The sequence below is a fragment of the Pteropus alecto genome, unplaced genomic scaffold, assembly GCF_000325575.1.
Source record: "Pteropus alecto unplaced genomic scaffold, ASM32557v1 scaffold131, whole genome shotgun sequence".
Taxonomy (NCBI): Eukaryota; Metazoa; Chordata; class Mammalia; order Chiroptera; family Pteropodidae; genus Pteropus; species Pteropus alecto.
Window position 1 is genome coordinate 18,157,008 of NW_006434709.1, and position 17,431 is coordinate 18,174,438.

Consider the following 17,431-nt stretch of genomic DNA (forward strand, 5'->3'; position numbering starts at 1 on the left):
CAGAGACGGGCCTGAGGGGGAGGGCCCAGAGCCCACTGGCGCGGAGAGGAGGGGATTCTCCTGTCCCTACCCCACCCTCTGCTCCATCCCCTGCCAGATCCCCCGCTTCTCTCTTCACTCCCTTCCAGGCCTTGATCCCTCAAAGTTTTTCGATTCTCCATTCTCTTCCTTCCCTGGAGTCTCCAGCCACCAGAGGAGGGAGTGGATGATCCCTCCAGCAAGAGCGTGTGTGTTGCGGGGAGTGGGGGATGTTTATGACTTACATTTAGATGCCCCTTGAAGCAGATGGCTGCGAGCCTTGGCAGGTCTGAAGCAGACCTGAACGCCCTAGGACCTTGTCTTCATCTCTGAGTGCTAAGATGATGGGCTGGGGGAGTGGGGGGGTTGTACTTTGTGGTCCTGTGTTGCTTCATTGAGTTTTTTGTTGTCAGTGGTGCTGGTGGTTAGTTGGTTTTGTTTTCTCTTGCATTAGACGAACTAAAGTATTATTTTTGAAGCCTCTATTGAGTGCCTCCTCTTCTCTCTTCAGGTGGGACCAGCCCTGATCTCACGGTAAGGTGAAAAGGTAAAGATGAAACCTCACTTTTTGGGGTGAGTCCATACTCAGGAGGAGGTACTGGATGGTTTAGGTGAAGGGTTAAGCTCCATGGATGAGGCAGCAGGTAAATATTTACAGATGCTTCCTGTGTGCTGCCTGCAGAGTGTGAAAGAGAAGGGGAGTTGTCCTCCAGGGAGAGGTTAAAGGGTGGCTGCTAGTCCCTCCCTGCTAACAGGTAGCAACTCTGGGCAAAGTCACTTGGCATCTCAGCCTCTTCTGAAAGTGAGACTGCCTCACTGGGTGTGAATCAGAATGAAAAGGGAAGATTTGGCCTATGCCTTTTATCCTGGAGGGATACCCAGTCCAAGGATAGGAGGCTTGAACAGGTTTGAAAAGACTCAGAGGGGAGAAACGAGAGCATTGCGGGCCTTGGGTCACCGTGCTTTGGAGGCTGGCAAGACTGGAAGCTTTAGGAAAGGTGAGAGATGTTTGGATAGGAAGGTGTAACAACACGAAGAAGACGAAAGGAAATCCATGAAAGATTTTAAGCAAAGGAATATTTTGACCCAAGTAGTGGTGTCCTATTCACTTTTGTATTCCCAGAGCCTGGCATACAGTAGGTACCAGTCCTTGTGGCCTCAAAATGATGACTGAGGAATATTGGTGTAATAGTCTGAAAGATGAACTACCTGGAAAGAGAGGGTCTGGGCCCAAGGAGAGGAGTTAGCAGGCCCTAGTGAACATCTCAACTTAAAGTACTCTGCCTGGATGGTAGAAAGGAAATGAGGGAATTCCGATTGAACACTTATGTTTACATAGCAGTGTGATTGTCTTTTAAATACTCTCGGGTGTAGTCTTGTTTTTGACTTTGGAGTTCCTTGGTGAAATGGAAAAGATATTCAGTATCCTAGTCAACCCCCAGCCAGTGTCAAGAACCTGCGCTGAGGGCTATGCAGAAGGAAACATTCAGAGAAAGCACAGGACTGCCTGAAATTACACAGCCAGATTCTAGTTAGAATTTTATTCTCCAATGAAATCCTAATATGATTATTCTTAAGACACCCTAAACAAACAGAAAAGGGCACCGGGTCCTCCTCACTTCTCCATTTCCTCCAGCTACCTTCCCCAGTGATGGTCAAACGTGGAGGAAGGGCAGGAGGGAGTCTTGAGAATTCAGACTCTTCAATGAAATCAGACAAGTAATGGGCCCAAGTCAGCCTTCTTATAGGAGCTGAGAGAGGTGTAGAGCAAGCATAAAAGAAGAAGGAGGTTGAGGAAGGGAAGAAAAAGAGGTGCCTTGACCTCAGGCATTCTGGCTGAAGCTCCAAATTGAACCTCCTATGTCTTATGCCCAGTCAGTGAGCCTCCAGGGAGGCAGCCCATCTCAGAAAATGCCACAGGTAACTGGAAAAAGGACTGACTCATATAAGAAACACCAATACACTTGATGAATAGCAATCATCATTGCATTTAAGTAAAGTTCCGAGTGTATCTTTTTAATTCTTACATCTTTGAATAAGCAGTACGGCCTTGATTAGTAGGATGAAATCCTACTTGATTAATGGATGAAATTCCTTTTGGAAACTTTGACACTTTTAAAAAGCAAATAGGCCCATAATTTTCTAAAGAGCAAACATAGTTGAAGACCATTTATTTTTTGCAAGGGACAGCGCCTCACCCCTTTCTGTGTGGCTCAGCATAACCCCAAAGGTTGCCACTTTCATGAATGCAGATTTATTTCTTGTAACTCCACCATATATTTCCAAAGGACCCTTTCTGGCACTGTCCCTTTGTATCAAAATCTGCTGGTAAACACCTCAGCCTGGCCTTAATCGCTAAGCCACCAAAGCTCTTCGTCGCCAGCTGTGACCTCATTTTACTCCAGTTGCTGTTCTTTTCCTTGCTTTATACTAAGGAGACTCTCAGATGATTTTTTTTTTCTTTTTTCTTTTTTATTAACAGATTTCCCCCTATTAGCAGGCTTTTCACAGAAAGCATCTAGAACTTCCACAGTTTAACCAAGGGACCCCAAAATGTCTATAGATAAGACCCAGTAGATTAATGTGGAATTCCTCAAAACTAAATCAGTTGAAGCTGTCAGGAGCAATTAATATAAATTCAAACCAGTTTGCAGAAATGCCCGATGTGAAAGAAGGCGTGGCTGGGAAAAGTGAGGACTTCAGATTTAGGACAAGCTCAGCCCTAAAGTCTTGAAAAGAACCTTCCTCTCTAAAAACTTTACAATAGTCTCTATTTATATTGCAACATTCATTGAAGACAAGGCTTCTGGAAAACCATATTCAAAAAAGATCATGGTGGTGGATGGCTTCAAAATAGTAAAATAAAACAGGAAAAAAGTAAAAGTGAAACAGGGGGTGGGGGGATCATCATTTTAGGTGTAGGATACAATCTGCCCTGATATCTGAAGCACATACTGTTTTTAAACGTTTTTTTTTCCGTGAAGAAACCTGAATACTCTTCAGATAGAAATTTACAGATATAAATAAAAAGCCCTATCTTCACTGAGAATGCAAACCAAAATCAACAATATATAGGGGGATAATCAAGAATGGCCCATGATTGGCTATCCTCTGTCCTGGAAATGGGGCACTCTTAGGTGTGGCTTGAGCTACACTAACCATTGCTACAGTTGGCCAGTCCCTTGAGCTGCTCCCTAAAATGTATCCAATTGGCATTTACTGAACACCTACTATGTACAAGACATTCTGCTACACATTGCAGAGGGAAGTGGGTAAGTATAAGGCATGGTTCCTGTCTCACACAGCTGTAGCTGCCTTTGGCAGATGGCACACATGAAAATAATGACATGAGATATGTTGATAGTATAATACAACAGAAAAAGTATTCTAAAGAAATACAGGAAAGCTGAAAAGAGGGAGCATATTCTTAAGCAGCTGAGCAAGATTTAAATGAGTGGCATTTTGTTCTTTGCTAGTTAACTGAACTGTGTTGATTCTATTCTTGGACCTATGTGGTATCACCTCCTGGATATTCCACTGGTGTTTAGGGAGCAGTGAGGTTGAGTTCAGAGGTCACATTAAAGCTCCTGAAAAAACAAACACAAGGATTCTAAGTGTGTATGAAGGGTGCCTTTTGAGGCCCCTACACCCTGCAAACCAAACAATAGCCTCCAGCATGTTTTCACCTAGGAGTCAATTCTTCTAATCCTCTCCTTAGGAAAACAGTTATTCTGATGCTCTATAACCTTTTCTTTCAACTATTTAGAAGAGTTATAATGGGTTTTCCTGCTCTAATGCTTTGACTGCCAGTTAGTTTCCTAATTTGGAGCTAATTACTAAACAGCTTAAAAATTTAAGGCACGGACAACCAACCACTTACTGACAAGCTTTCCATTTATCACCATGATGTTTGAGGACATGGCCTTTAGCCGAGAACAGAAGCTTCCTATTCTATCACAGAACAGACCAGTCCTTGTCAGTGCGGCTCTGCCAGATGGTTTCTTAGCCATCATCAACTAAGTTGCTATCCTCAAATGTTAAAGTTATAGCGTTTGAAGCTCTTCAAGAGCTGGGAGCAATTTCCAGGGTTAATGCAGCAAAACACAAAACTATAAACTGCACATTTTTTTTCTGAGGATTTTTCTTACAAAGACGACTTTAATTCATGGTCATTTGGAGAGGGCCTTTTGCTCAACTTTTTTGGTCATTTTCTTAGCTAATTGGTTCTTCATTTTAGTTATTTTTTTCCTCACATTTTTGTTTGGAAATAGTGCAGCTGTTTTTGTTTTGTTTTACTGGATGATGAGCTGGGAAAGTGGTCATGTTAAAAAGAATCTGTTAGCTTAATTGATAGAGTTAATTTCTTACCAAAAGCAATGGGTAAGAAATTACCCATTGGAGAAAGCAGTTTTATTAGTTTTGAAAAATGAGCAGTATTGCTTGTAAAAACATAATGGGGAGAGGTGTATAAAAATGCTACCACAAGACACATGCAATTTATCACAGTTTCTCAAGCTGTGCCTGGAAGGTTTTATCCCTTTACCCAGTCCTGCTATAGAACATAATGAACAGTGCCCCCTGGAGTTGTGCAGCTAGCTAACCTACATCTCATCCCATTAAAGAACCTTTTTTGTTCTCATTTGGAATTTCGTATGATCCCAATTTTGATTAAAAACAAACTTTTGATATATGCATGAAAAAAGAGCAGGAATAAACAAAAATGTTAATAGTTGAATCTCCACAAAGAGAGATGTGGTCTTTTGATACTTTTCCTCATTTTCTAAATTTTCAACAATGAACATGTAGTATATAGTCGAGAAAAAGTAGGAAATATCATTTCAATAAGTTCTGAAAATCTCTGCTTTTCCAAGAAGCAATCCAGGACTACTTACAAGTCCTTTTTCTTTTTTTCTTTCACTATGTAGACTTCAGCCAACTATCTGAGTCCCTACTCTGCCTAGACTGGGAATGAACTCTTTTTTCCTCTCCATGCCACAGAGGACTTCACAGAATAGACAAGTCTTTGAGAGGTGGGCTGCAATGGCAAGTAGAGGGACAAGGCACTCACTGGAAGGGCTCATGAAGTGAGAGAGGGCTATCTGAAGAGTGGGAAGCGCTAGATGTCTAAGATGAGGAGGAAGGAAGGTCCCAAGACGGGAGCAGTACTGCTGGCCTAGAGATCAACGAGACAGCCTGAAGCAAGTCAAAGGGCTCTAGGAGAGACTTCTTGAAGAAAATGAAGTTAGCTGAACACCCAATTGAATTGGACCATGCTCAGAGGGGAGTTATACACCTGGTAGAGAATTTAGGAATAACTTAGTGATAAGTACCATAGAAAACATAGTAAGCAAATTTTTTAAAAAGACAATTATTAACTCTAGGGAAAAATGAAAAGTTATACAAGAAAGTAAAAGTAATAGTAAAATTACATGACTCAGTTATCAACAGCATTTGAATAATCATAATAAAGTATATACTGACTATTGATCTAATCAGAATGTTGATGTAACTAGTTTGAAGAGAAGACAGGGAGAGAGAAAGTATGTATATGAGTGGTGGGAGAGGGGGAAGCAGATGAAACACAGGAAAATCCTCATCTTCCAAATGTGAAGTCAATTGATAATGCCCAACAGAAAAGCACAAGTAACATGCTATTTGGAAATAGGGAGACAGATCCCAAAACAGTGAATACAAGTAGTTTCTTCTGTGGAACATGAAATGAGGGGGAAGGATCAAGGGACTGTTTTTGTTGTTTTGCCTTGTTTGTTTCTTCTCTGTATATTAGAACAGCTTGTCTCAAACTAAGTTCTTAACTTTGGTAAAAATACAGACATTTGATTTTTTTTAAAGTTATAGCCTCCGTGTATTATCTCTCGCTTGCTGTTCTGAGACAGGATGAACAACACTTGAGTTTGTAATTATGCATTTACTTGGTCACTTTGTTGTCTCACTAGCAGGCTATAAGCTTTCAAGGGCAGCCAGCATGTCTATTTTATCACAATCTCTTCAAGACTGAGCACACAGCAGGCACCCAACACACATTTATTGAATGAATGATGAAATGGGTAAGGGAGATTTAGAAGTCAGCACTCACCATCTTTACAAAGGTATGCATAACCAAAGATTTACAGGCAAAATGGCCCGATATGTGGGAATTGCTTTAAAATACTCTAGGAAAAAAGAAATATGAAAACAAGATAGACAAAATGTTCATAACAGGTGTTGGGGAGATATGGATTGGAACTCATCTCTCTACTTTTGTGTGTTAGAAAATTCCTTTAAAAAAAGAGAAATAACAATTTGTACAGAAAGAAGACTAGAAGGAAGGGGTAGCATTACAACATAAATAGATTAAATTCAGAGTTCAGCAATTAGGAAGGTTTGTATAACAAGGAATATGTAAATAAAAATGAAGGGGGTCAGAGAAGAAAAAGCATGCCAAAGGCAAACATTATGCAAGGCCATTAGCCCAAGAAGCTAACTAACTAAAAGCTGACTGAAAGAAGGGGTTTAGGGTACTTAATGAAGACATGGAAAGGCAAAGTTGAATGAAGTACTGGAGTTACTGAGAAATGTAATATTTTATCTTCCAAAGATATAATACCTGCAGGAATAGAACTGAATGCCCCAACTGAAAAGGCTCATACTGCAGTATGAATAATCCAGGCTCTGGAATCAGACTAGCGCAGATTTGAATCCTTATTCTAACTCAACATGTACTAGCTGTGTGACCGTGAACAATTGCTTTTCTAAGCCTCAGTTTTCTCTCTGTAACGTGAGTATAGTAATAACGCAAAAGAGAAATAATTATTAGCGATATAAAGGAAATAGTACACGTCAAGTCTTACCCATGCCTGACTTACAGGAAATGGTTAATAAATGGTGCTTGTTATATGCCTTAAGAAGTAATTCTGCCAAGAGAGCAAAGATCTTACCAGTTAAGTTAAAAAGGGACAATTTTTCCAGGACACCAACTGCCCCCTTTACAGTCCTGTCCTGTCCCTGAGCTCTAGGAAACCTCCCAGGATGCACTGACCCTTACAGAATGGCCAAGTAGTCCACAAGTTCTGCCTGTGGGTCTGTGGGGCCAGACGCCGTGCAGGGCAATAGGGACAGCTGGTCTGGGAGCTCTGACAGCTCAGAGCCAGTGGGAGATATAAGTCAAAGCAAAGAGAGAAAAGATCTCAAGATTCACATTGTCTCTAAGAGAAAAACTGCCTCATCACTCAGGAAAAGTAAGTCTTTTCATAACGCAGGGTCTGAGAGTTTTCATAAAGCGAAAGAAAACACTGGGTGCATGGACGAGAACGACGAGAAAGCGAGCGAAGGTCAGCTACATACGTCTCACACACACACGCTACTAGATGGTGCTCAGCAGGCAACAAGGAGACATGTGAAGGCTTTCCATCAGGAAGATGTCCCTGCAGAGATATATTTTAGAAAGATGCTCTGGTAAAAGGCGGGGAGGTCTGGATTACAGACAAATGATCAGTCCAGACAGTAAGTAGCCAGGGCTCAATTTAAAGCATCAAGTAAGGAGCAGTTAGAATTGAGAGATACTACAAAGGCAGAAAGACTCCATAAAACAAGATAATAAAGTGTATGAGGCGAGAAGGAATCAAAGTTGATTCCCAGGTGTTCAGCTTAAGTTACAACTAGGTGGAAGCTAGTTGCTACTCCCTCAGTCTTCTCTCCCAGTCAAGCCTGTTCAGGCCAAAATCCTTAGCTTCTCCTTTTACGCCTCCTTCTCTCACACTCCATATCCCATCCAATCAACATTCACTCAACAAATATCCACTGTATGCCAGGCAGTGTTCTAGGTACAGAGAATACAACAGTGAACAGATCCAACCAAAACTCCTGCCTTCATGGAGCTGTGTCTTTTAGAGGTAGAAATAGGCAAAACATATTGTCTTTTAGATTATGGTAAGTATTAAGGAGCAAAATAAAGCAGACAAGAATAATAGAAGTATAGAGAAAAGGAGTTGGCAATTTTAGATAAATCTGTCAGCAAATCCTATCAACCTTTTCTTCAAATAACTCCAGAAACAGACTTCACACAACTTCCACTGCCACTAGCATGGTCTAGTCCACCATCATCTTTCAGTAGCCTCCTAACCAGACTCTGCTTCCACCATTGCTCCCCTACAATCTATTCTCAACACAACAGCTAACAATTCCATTGTCATAAGTCAGATGAACATTTGGTTGTCCCAAGACCTCCAGAGGAGGAATAGAAAAAGACTAAAAATGCCAAAAGGACTGTCAGGAAACACTGAAGGCCTGGCAGAGGCTGGAAACCCCAAATTTAAGATGGAGCTAATCGGCAAGGTTATTTGATGTCTCCCTCACAGTGCTTGGGGGCCTAGGTACAGCTGCAGCAAAACTGCTGTTTCAGCTGATAGAGAACTGGAAATGGGCAGGTCAAAGAACACGAAAAGGACAAAGAGTCCAGGGACTTGAAGGGCTGGGAAGGATGGGACTGAGCTGACTCACCAAAGATCCCCAAGGCAGAATCCAAATACTTTCATTACTGTAATACTGAGCATAACAACCAGAGTCTCTCTGTGTAGCGGGCAGCGGAAGACTTGGGCAGAGACCAAGGAGTTGGCTTATGTGCTGAGCTCAGAGAGAAGCTGGTGGTAAGCTCTCAGGCAAACCAGAATAAAGCATTTTGAAGGATCATTAGCAACTGCCTAAAGAAGAGGCCCGAGAATTAGCAACTGCCTAAAGAAGAGGCCCGAGGGAGATGGAACTGCAGGAAGGGAGGTAGGGAGAAAGGGGTTTCTGGAATATCTCAGCTAACCTGGGGACTCAGACATTCGGTGAAATGGGCCCGCACAAGCAACTCAGAAGAAAGGAGCAATATATTTAGGACCCGGGAATGGGGGGGGTACTGGGAGAGACACCCTGAAGTGTGCACTGAAATGGTATAATGTTTATAAAATAAACCAAGGGGAGCCTGAAAGGGCTTAGGTTCCTAACTTGTAGTACGGTTACAAATATCTCTCAAGGCAAAAGTCAAAGCCTTAATAAAGGATTAACCAAGTTATTCCAATTTGGTGGATTAGAAAGATTATATCTAAATCAATTGGGATTTGGTAAATTTTGTAAAGCCTACTTTAATAGGTTTCAGTTTTCTTTATCAAATTTTCAAGAGAGACTGAAGGTTTGATGTAAGTACGAATTTATTGACAACAATTTCCTTAAGCTATTATCCCAACACAGGGTACTGAGTAGCTGCAGACAATGATAATAAACCCACAAGATCTGGAGTTTGCAGAGAGAGAAAGAGGAAGAGAGAATGAAAAAGTCTTCAAAAAGAATCTGGAAACGGCTTTCAATTATAGTAAGAAGTAATGACAGTTTGACAATGTAAGCATTTTATCCAGAAACATATATCTATTCCATAGATACCAAATCGATTACCATATAGAGTTTGAAAATATACAAAATATTTGTTGTTCTTACATACTGAAATTAAAACCTAATCTTAAAAAGTGCACAGTAAAAACAGCATAAGGAAACCTACAATATCCATGGTATGTGTATAGTTTTCCATTTTACTGTCAACATTAAAATCTGTATTTGCCTTATTCGCCTAACTGGTTACAAATATATTTTAAATATTTCAAGGCCATTTATAACACTGACTAGTTTACTAGGTCCAACAACACTCCAGCTTCCTGAAGGCGGCCAGCGCTGAACATCAAGTCTCGGCCCTGCAGCAGTAGCAGCAGCTCTGGAAAGAAGTCACCAACCAGCTATGTGTAAACTATCGACTCTTGTTCTTTTTAGAATTTCCCTGTGCAAAGAAAAATATCAACAATAAGAACACAAACTTCAAGAACAATAACTCACATAGTTTATAGACCAAGCTGTCTCGAAGCCACATTTCACTTTGGAAAACTTTAGCTTCCAAGAGAAGAGTTGGCAACCTTGCATTGCTAAAATCACAAAGCAATTAGTTACTTTGTACTCTTCCCCACTCTCTAAAGTTCATAGACCCTATCCCACTGGGGGCTGAGGACAAACAATAAAGAAAGAAAGGAAAGCTATCTTGGATTTATCAAAACTCAAATATTCCTTTTGTTCCAAAGACAAGGGAGTCTATGGGTTCATAAAACTGAAAAGAAATTTTTAGCCTGTTTCTTTGTTGTTTAATTAAACACCTTTTAAAGGCCTTAATAGGTACTAATTTTGCGTATGTGCCAAATAACAACCAAATGGTAATGATTTTCTGTCAGAAGGAAGCTCAGATACTGGTTGAGAACAAGCTAGAGGGAAGATGTCTTAACTTATTCCCAATTCCCTCACATATGGAGATTTGGACTTTCCACTTTCGCATAACTTCTTCTTTCTGGAGAAGTTCACTTTTTAGGAAAACATTCTAATTAAATTCCTATTCTTAACTCTTAGTACAAATACATTCTTTTCGTGTAAGTGGGAAATGTTTGCAGAATACAAACATTAAGAGCAAGATAATAACAAACAAATGGTTTCAGGATGTTTACTTGGTATCCAGTGGAGACCATGTCGACTCAGCCATAAGATAATGCTATAGCGACCTGAATTACTAATAGACATGGAGGGGTGGAAAGCAATAGGGATGACAGAATGATCAAAGAAAGGTTAACATATAAACTACAAAGTGAAGAATGATCTCTAAGTCAGTGTTTTATTAATTACAGGTATTTTAAGGACTAGATTAAAGAGTTCTGAGAGGGCTTGAAAATTCTCTAACTTTTTAAGTGGCGCAATGAGCTCTGCTGTACTCAAAATTAACCCTTCTAAATTCAGAACCAAATGGCCACTGCCGCTCTTGAGGCTGAAGTTTCCCTGTAGTCACTGCTACTTTCTTTCATATGTTAGGTGCTAAAACAGGCTTTCTCATACTACTCATTCTAATGTATGTACTTTCTAATGCCCAGCTGGAATATCAAGAGGCCAAAAGGGTTAATGGAGGCATTCTTCAAGAGGACCAACCTCCACCCGCTACTTCCAAGCTCAAGTTTCCTAAAATACAAGTAACTGAAGAACCATAATCAGAACCATATTGGCTGGTTACAAGCATCACAATATGTCCCAAAAAAGCATCACAGATACTCTCTGAAGTATCCAGAGGCCAATCAATATAATGAAACTACACTGAGAAACAAAACTATATAACAAGATTCCAATATGTTCACGTATGTTTTCCAAGAAGATGCTAACTGAGCAGAATGCTGCCCTGCACCATCACTAGCAGATGCTAAAAGAGAGCTAGGGTTTATTCAACTCTCTCTCCTCCCCAGTGCCAGCATATAGCAGGAACTCAATAAATGCCTGCTATATCAACAAGGGGCAGCAGCGGATTTCAAAGAACACAGGCTGGAGACAGTAAATTCAAGCTGGTTGTGGTACAATATTATCTGAGATGATGCATGGAATCAAGTCCCTGGCCTCCTGAAACCTACTTTTCATGGTAAAGGAGTATATACATTATGTTACAACAATAAAGACATGAGATATGGATATGCATTTCAACATAAAAATAGTACCAATATCTACCAACCCCAGCCTGGAAAAGCAGAGGCTTTATGGGAAATGAAATCAAAAGAAATGTTTGGAATTAAAAGGATAAGACAATCCTACGTTATACAGATATATGAAAATAAATTTGCTAAAGAAGGTTACTACCTTCTCTTAATTTATAACTCAGCAAAGAAACTTAATTTTACTTTTGGATAAGAGGACAAATGATATTAAGAAAAAAGATTTATAAACACTTTAAATTTCCTTAACCTTTTGCTCCTGAAATGCACAGCAATTAAATACATTAAATACATTAAATATTAAATATTATACTGCAGAGAGACCACCTCCCTCCATTCCCTTACCTTACTGGACATCTTTAGTGTATCAATCTCTTCTCTCTGTTTAGACAATGTCTCATTCATGCTGCACAGGTGGTCACTCATCATACTTAACTGATCTTCATAACTTCTCTTGGTAGTTGTCAGCTCATCCTAAATGGCAAAGGAAAAGAGAAAAAAAAGAAAAAAACATCAAAATCCCACTAGTCATACAACTCTAAAGCTTTTTTAATTTATAAAAAAATTTTTTAGAAAAGCAAATTATCTAAACGACCTATCTGATCAAATAACATTAAGGTTAAGCCACAGACCTATAACAAGAGAACAAAGATAAAAGAAACAGGTAAAAGTTTTTTCAGCCTTCAAAGTATGTTCTGAATTTCTTTGCAAAAACGAGTTTCCTTTTATGCCAGGAATAAAACTGTCATAAAAAAATGAGAGGGCTACTTGATTTTTCAATCCCCTCAGGCTTTCTAGAGCATTTGATGAGGTGGGGAAGTCAGTTTCTGGCACATTGCCACCAGCTCACACCTGGATGTCCCACAGTCCTCCAGGTAGGACTCTTCTTGGAAGAAGCACCTTCCTTTCTCTTCCCATCTCTCAGGCTCTCTTCGGCCCCTTAAAATCTAATCCAGTGCTCTCAGCTAATCTAATAAACTAATCTGAGATGAGGAGGAAGTGGGTGTTGCTGTGCTCATGTATTTTTTCTGACTGTATCATGTTTATAGGAGTTTTCTGGAAACAAGGCTTTAAAACAAAGCAGTGAGCAAGGAGGAATATTTTGCAGCCCAACCTTTTGGTTTAGGTCAGTTTTATGAAACGTAAAGAGAATGAACATAATAAAAGTAATGTGAACAAAAGAAGCTTACAGCCCACGATGACAGGGATTAACAAGGAGGAGAAGAGAAAAAGGACTATGGGTAAATGCGCATTATTTAAAGAAATACTGACTACAATACTATTTTAAATTAAAATCAAGTCAGAGAAACAAACAATACAACCACTTTTTGCCTGACATAAGTAAGATGTTACTTTAAAATGAGTTAGTTAGAAATAAAGGGGTTAGAAAAAATATGTCCAAAGGTCGAATGCCACTGTTTTAGAAAGAAAATGCTGACCTCACTGCCCAAGAACTTTCAGTGAAGTATGAAAACTGCTTAGATAACACTTGTGAACTTACCTGAAGTCTGCTGATGTTCTGACTGGCCACTTTCATCTCTTCTGCCAGTGTCTCTTTAGACTTTTCAGCCAAGGCCAGTCTTTTAGAGAGTGCTCGGCACTGTTAAGTCAGAATGCATTCTATTATCCCAGGGAGCATTTCCCAAAAGCAAATTTACTTCAGGGAAAGTTAACAGAAAACAATCCCCAAAGCCAAAGCCCTTCTTCCCTCAATCCCTCCCTCCCCACTCCACTTCCTTTCTTCCACAAATATCTGCTAAACACCTATAGGCCCTGTTCCACATACTGATGTGCACGTAAGAATGATGTGGTCCCCACTCTCATAGTTTTAATAAGGAAAAAATTCTAAAATCGCAAGCTCATTGATGTTTTTTTCCATGCTCTAGTCCAATGACCAGTGATTACGAAAAAACATAACAAGTTTTTGCATTTACCTAGGATTTATTTATACTCACACTAGACAAAAAGAGAAGTGGTTATTTCAAATGTTATCAGTGGCGTCAGACCACATAACATGAATTCTAAGATATTTTTCTTGTGTTTTAAGTCTATTATTAAAGACTACTTTATAGGAACAACAAAAGCTTTACAGCCCTACTTTATAGATTATGCTCTAAGCCACATGGAAAAAAAAAGTGAGTGCAAGACTCTAAAGATCTCAACTCCTTTTGGGAGGGTGCTACCAAACCTAGGCTTTCCAGAGACAGAAGAAGAAAAAAATCTATTCCACATTCTTGTTCAAAGAGGGTGTGCCATTAAAAGGATCACTAAACTTTCTGATAAGGCCATGAGACTGACAAGGAGGATCTGTTGAGACATTTGAATGCTGTGTCCACATCAGACTCTCAGACTAACCATTCCAGTAAAGTCATAAAGGGGGTCACCACTTCCTGTTTACACATGAGGGAAAACTAGGACAATTTAAAAATTTTTGTATTACATTATGCTGAAGACATTTACTAAGATAAGCAAGTCTCCTGGAATTAAAACAGCCTCAAAAATTCCCCACTCATTTCAGAAAAGTTCAGCCAACCAAATCAACTTTCCTCTATTAATCAAACAACTGTATGCTCAGCATTAAACCTAAAAAAGAGGGAGAGAGTTTTGCAAGGCACTGGTCTTCATGAAGATGACAATTAAGTCTGGGACACTAACTCAGAAGGTAGTTAGAGATCTAAATAAGGACAGGATTTTGTGCTTCGTCCTATGGCTAACATGATAAGTAATCTAGCAGTTCCATGTTAAGTCATCCAGTCTGCTGTTCTCCCTATTTTCCACAGCCCAACAAGCTGTCACTATTGATCCACTCATCAAACAGGTATGTTAACGATTACTTGTGAACAACATTGAGCTAGGCACATCATTTTTAGGAAAAAAGAAGCAAAACCCCTCTCCACTTCTAGCAATTGGCCTCCTATCAACTTCTCCATCTCTGCAGTTAAAGGAGAATATCACAAAGTCAGGTCCTAATAAAGGGTATTTATCTTTTTTTCCCAACTTCTTTAACAATTAAAGCTTTATAATTTTCTGTCTGACATCTATAACTGACCTTTTAATATAAAGTTTCAAATCCGAGACCTTACCAGGTATTCTTATATGTTGAGCAACATCCATTCTATCTTACCATTAGTTTCTTACTCTTTGATATCTGTACTTTCATCCTTTATTTTCTCCCCTTCTAATCAATGAATTGTATTATCTTGCATAGTGTTTTTCTAATTCTCTTAAAATGAATTATTTAATGAGCGAAGAAGAAAATGTAACAAAAAGATTTTATATATTTTCAAGGCTGAAAAAGATTTTTATCGTTTATAGGAGCTCATTTCCACAAATTGTCATTTAGAAATGGTAAAGTATAAATAAAAAAGAACCAGGCATATTTTGCTTTTTAGCTTCCCATAAAAATTCTTTGATCTATGAATGTTACCTGCTTATAACTCTCTAAAACAAGTAATCTGTAATAATAATGTTTCAATACATATGTTATATGACCATAAGAAAGGCTACATATGTCTCAATTATCTTTCAGTATCTTAGAAATGACAATGCAGTCCTATATTACTGAAATAAAGATTTCTTGGTATATAAACCAATCAAAATGAACTCCCACCATACAAATAAACACGGATTTCTCTCTCCTAGTGAACAGCAAGAGATGAGGACAGTGACCTAATTCCTAAAAGGGTTAGAAAAAAAACACCAAATCTAATTGACTCTCCACTCACCTCAGCATAAAAATGCACTGACTTACTGTCAGCCAGCTGCAGTTGAGACGTCAGTTCCACTATCCTTGCCATGTAGTGATTTTTAATTAAGTCTTCACGAGATTCCACATCTGGAACCTAAAGAAAGCATACATAAATAAATAAGTGCCAGTGAGATGAAGCAGTTCTAGAAAAAAAGGTTAGCATAACTTTAGGGAAAAAAAGGAACAATATTTTGTACATTTTCATTTGAAATGTGATGGGAAATCATAGTTTTCCTACCCTTTGAAAAAACCAGAGAGGGCAGGTACATAAATATTCCAAATTTCTTTTTTCAGCACCCTGTCTATCTCAGAAGGAAGCTGTGGCTTCAAGAGAATAGAGAGCAGAAGTGAAGCATCAGGAAGCCGTGGGGGCACAGGCTTTTTTTAAATAGCCACAAACCTGACTTCCAAAATCTCCATCTGTCTGACTTCTGAATATCCTCCTCTAATTGGAAGACGGCAGAGAAAAAACGACCCTTTATTGGAACCCTTAAAATCCAAACATTCTTTTCTCCAATTATCTCAAGACAGCTTTAATGCTCTTAAACATACTAACCAATTAAACTATTTCTATAATAGTTTATCAAACTTGTCCCAGATTAGTATTTCTTCTAGTTACTCTAGCAATGACACAGTATTGAATTTAGTTAAAAAAGATAAGCAGAAGTTCAAATTACCTAAAGAATAAGGCCAATAAAAAAAATCAAAGAATTTACCAACCTATTTGAACTGTATTTACCAGTTTGCCATACTGAGTGGTTAGCTACATGACTTCAGTGTTCTTTCAATGGTTATTTGAAAGTTACATCTTATAATATTTCAAAACTCAATTGGGCAAACCTATGTGACAAGCCAAATCTGACCTGGGTTTGTTCACTCGAGGGCTGGAAACAACTAGCAAACAGATTGTTGACCCTGAGAAGCCCTGCTTTCCCAGCCTGTCCACTGGGAGGGCTAAAGGCTCTCGGCCTCACACAATATGTCAACTTACAAAGGAGCTCAAGCCACACTTTATCAAACTTCCAAGTCAAGTCATTCAAGGAGGCAATTACAAAAGCAGGCTATAATTTGTTGGTGACAATCAAAATAGAACCAGAGAGAAAAGCAACATGGATCCACTGATGGAGGGGAAAAACACTGGTTCCACACTTGCTAGAATGGTCATCAGGAAATACAATTAGACAAAGTTGACTTTTGTAGGACTTTGTCAATAACATACGGCCAGATATTTACTAACAGACAACATGATGCTAAGTACACATTACCTCATTGTCAGATGTCCTGGTTAAAATCCCAATCTAGAACATAGAGAAAAAATTCTTTAGAACAGACTGTTTACATTTCAAACGCAATAGTTTAAACATTTGTAATATCTTCTCTTCTTAGTTCATACGGTTTTGAAGCTCACTGGGCCTGAAGTACTACATCACCCCCGGACTGTCCTTTACTACAAAGAAGCAGTCCCTGCAGACAGGTTAACAGCATTTGCTCTTTCTGCCATGAGGCAATAATAAATAATGATCACCACTATTTCCTCTATCAAGATACTGTCAGCCATTTGCACCATAACCAACAAATTTGGAAGAGAGAGAAAAACTTATGACTTCATTTCCATGCCTACTTCTAAAGCAGTAGCCAAAAAGGGATATGTACAGGTGACCATAATAACAGAACATTCCAAATGGAAAACAAATGAACACTCTGGCTGAAAATTCAAAAGGAGAAAGAAGAAACACATTCTTGATACAAGGTTATTGTGATATCAGTATTAATTTCAGATTTAAATTAATGAAAATGTAATTTTAGACACATTAAAGTGCTGCCAGGTTTTTAAAGCTTGCTTTTGTGGATTAAGATTTAAAAAACAAATAGCCATGATTACTGAATTCAGGTTATTGTTCAAGGTGGAAGGGCATGTGCTTGGGCACAATAACTGAAAAAAACTATTGAAAACTCAATTTCAATGGATTTTGTTAATCAAAGATGACACTCAGTAAACAGTTTTCACAGATTCTAAATAATATCTTCAAGAGTATTACCTCTGAACAGTGAGGAGTATTATCAACTGAATGTGTGTTAATGAATGTTATGCCCACCTAGCTATAAAAGAGTCTTTTGTAAGGCTTTTTTT

General features: G+C 39.0%; 1 protein-coding gene across 2 annotated transcripts in view; it reads right to left on the reverse strand.

Moving 5' to 3' along the window:
- Positions 1-9,188: 9,188 nt before the first annotated feature.
- The window catches only part of PPP1R21 (protein phosphatase 1 regulatory subunit 21), a 51,789-nt gene continuing 43,546 nt past the window's right edge, over positions 9,189-17,431 (reverse strand). For both annotated transcript variants that reach the window (XM_006909609.3, XM_025045146.1), the window contains 5 exons: positions 16,566-16,598; positions 15,278-15,394; positions 13,054-13,152; positions 11,898-12,026; positions 9,189-9,823 (listed from right to left, as the gene is read on the reverse strand). In XM_006909609.3, coding sequence (XP_006909671.1) covers positions 9,794-9,823; positions 11,898-12,026; positions 13,054-13,152; positions 15,278-15,394; positions 16,566-16,598 — 408 coding nt within the window. In that variant the 3' untranslated portion in view covers positions 9,189-9,793. The remainder of the gene's footprint in view (positions 9,824-11,897; positions 12,027-13,053; positions 13,153-15,277; positions 15,395-16,565; positions 16,599-17,431) is intronic.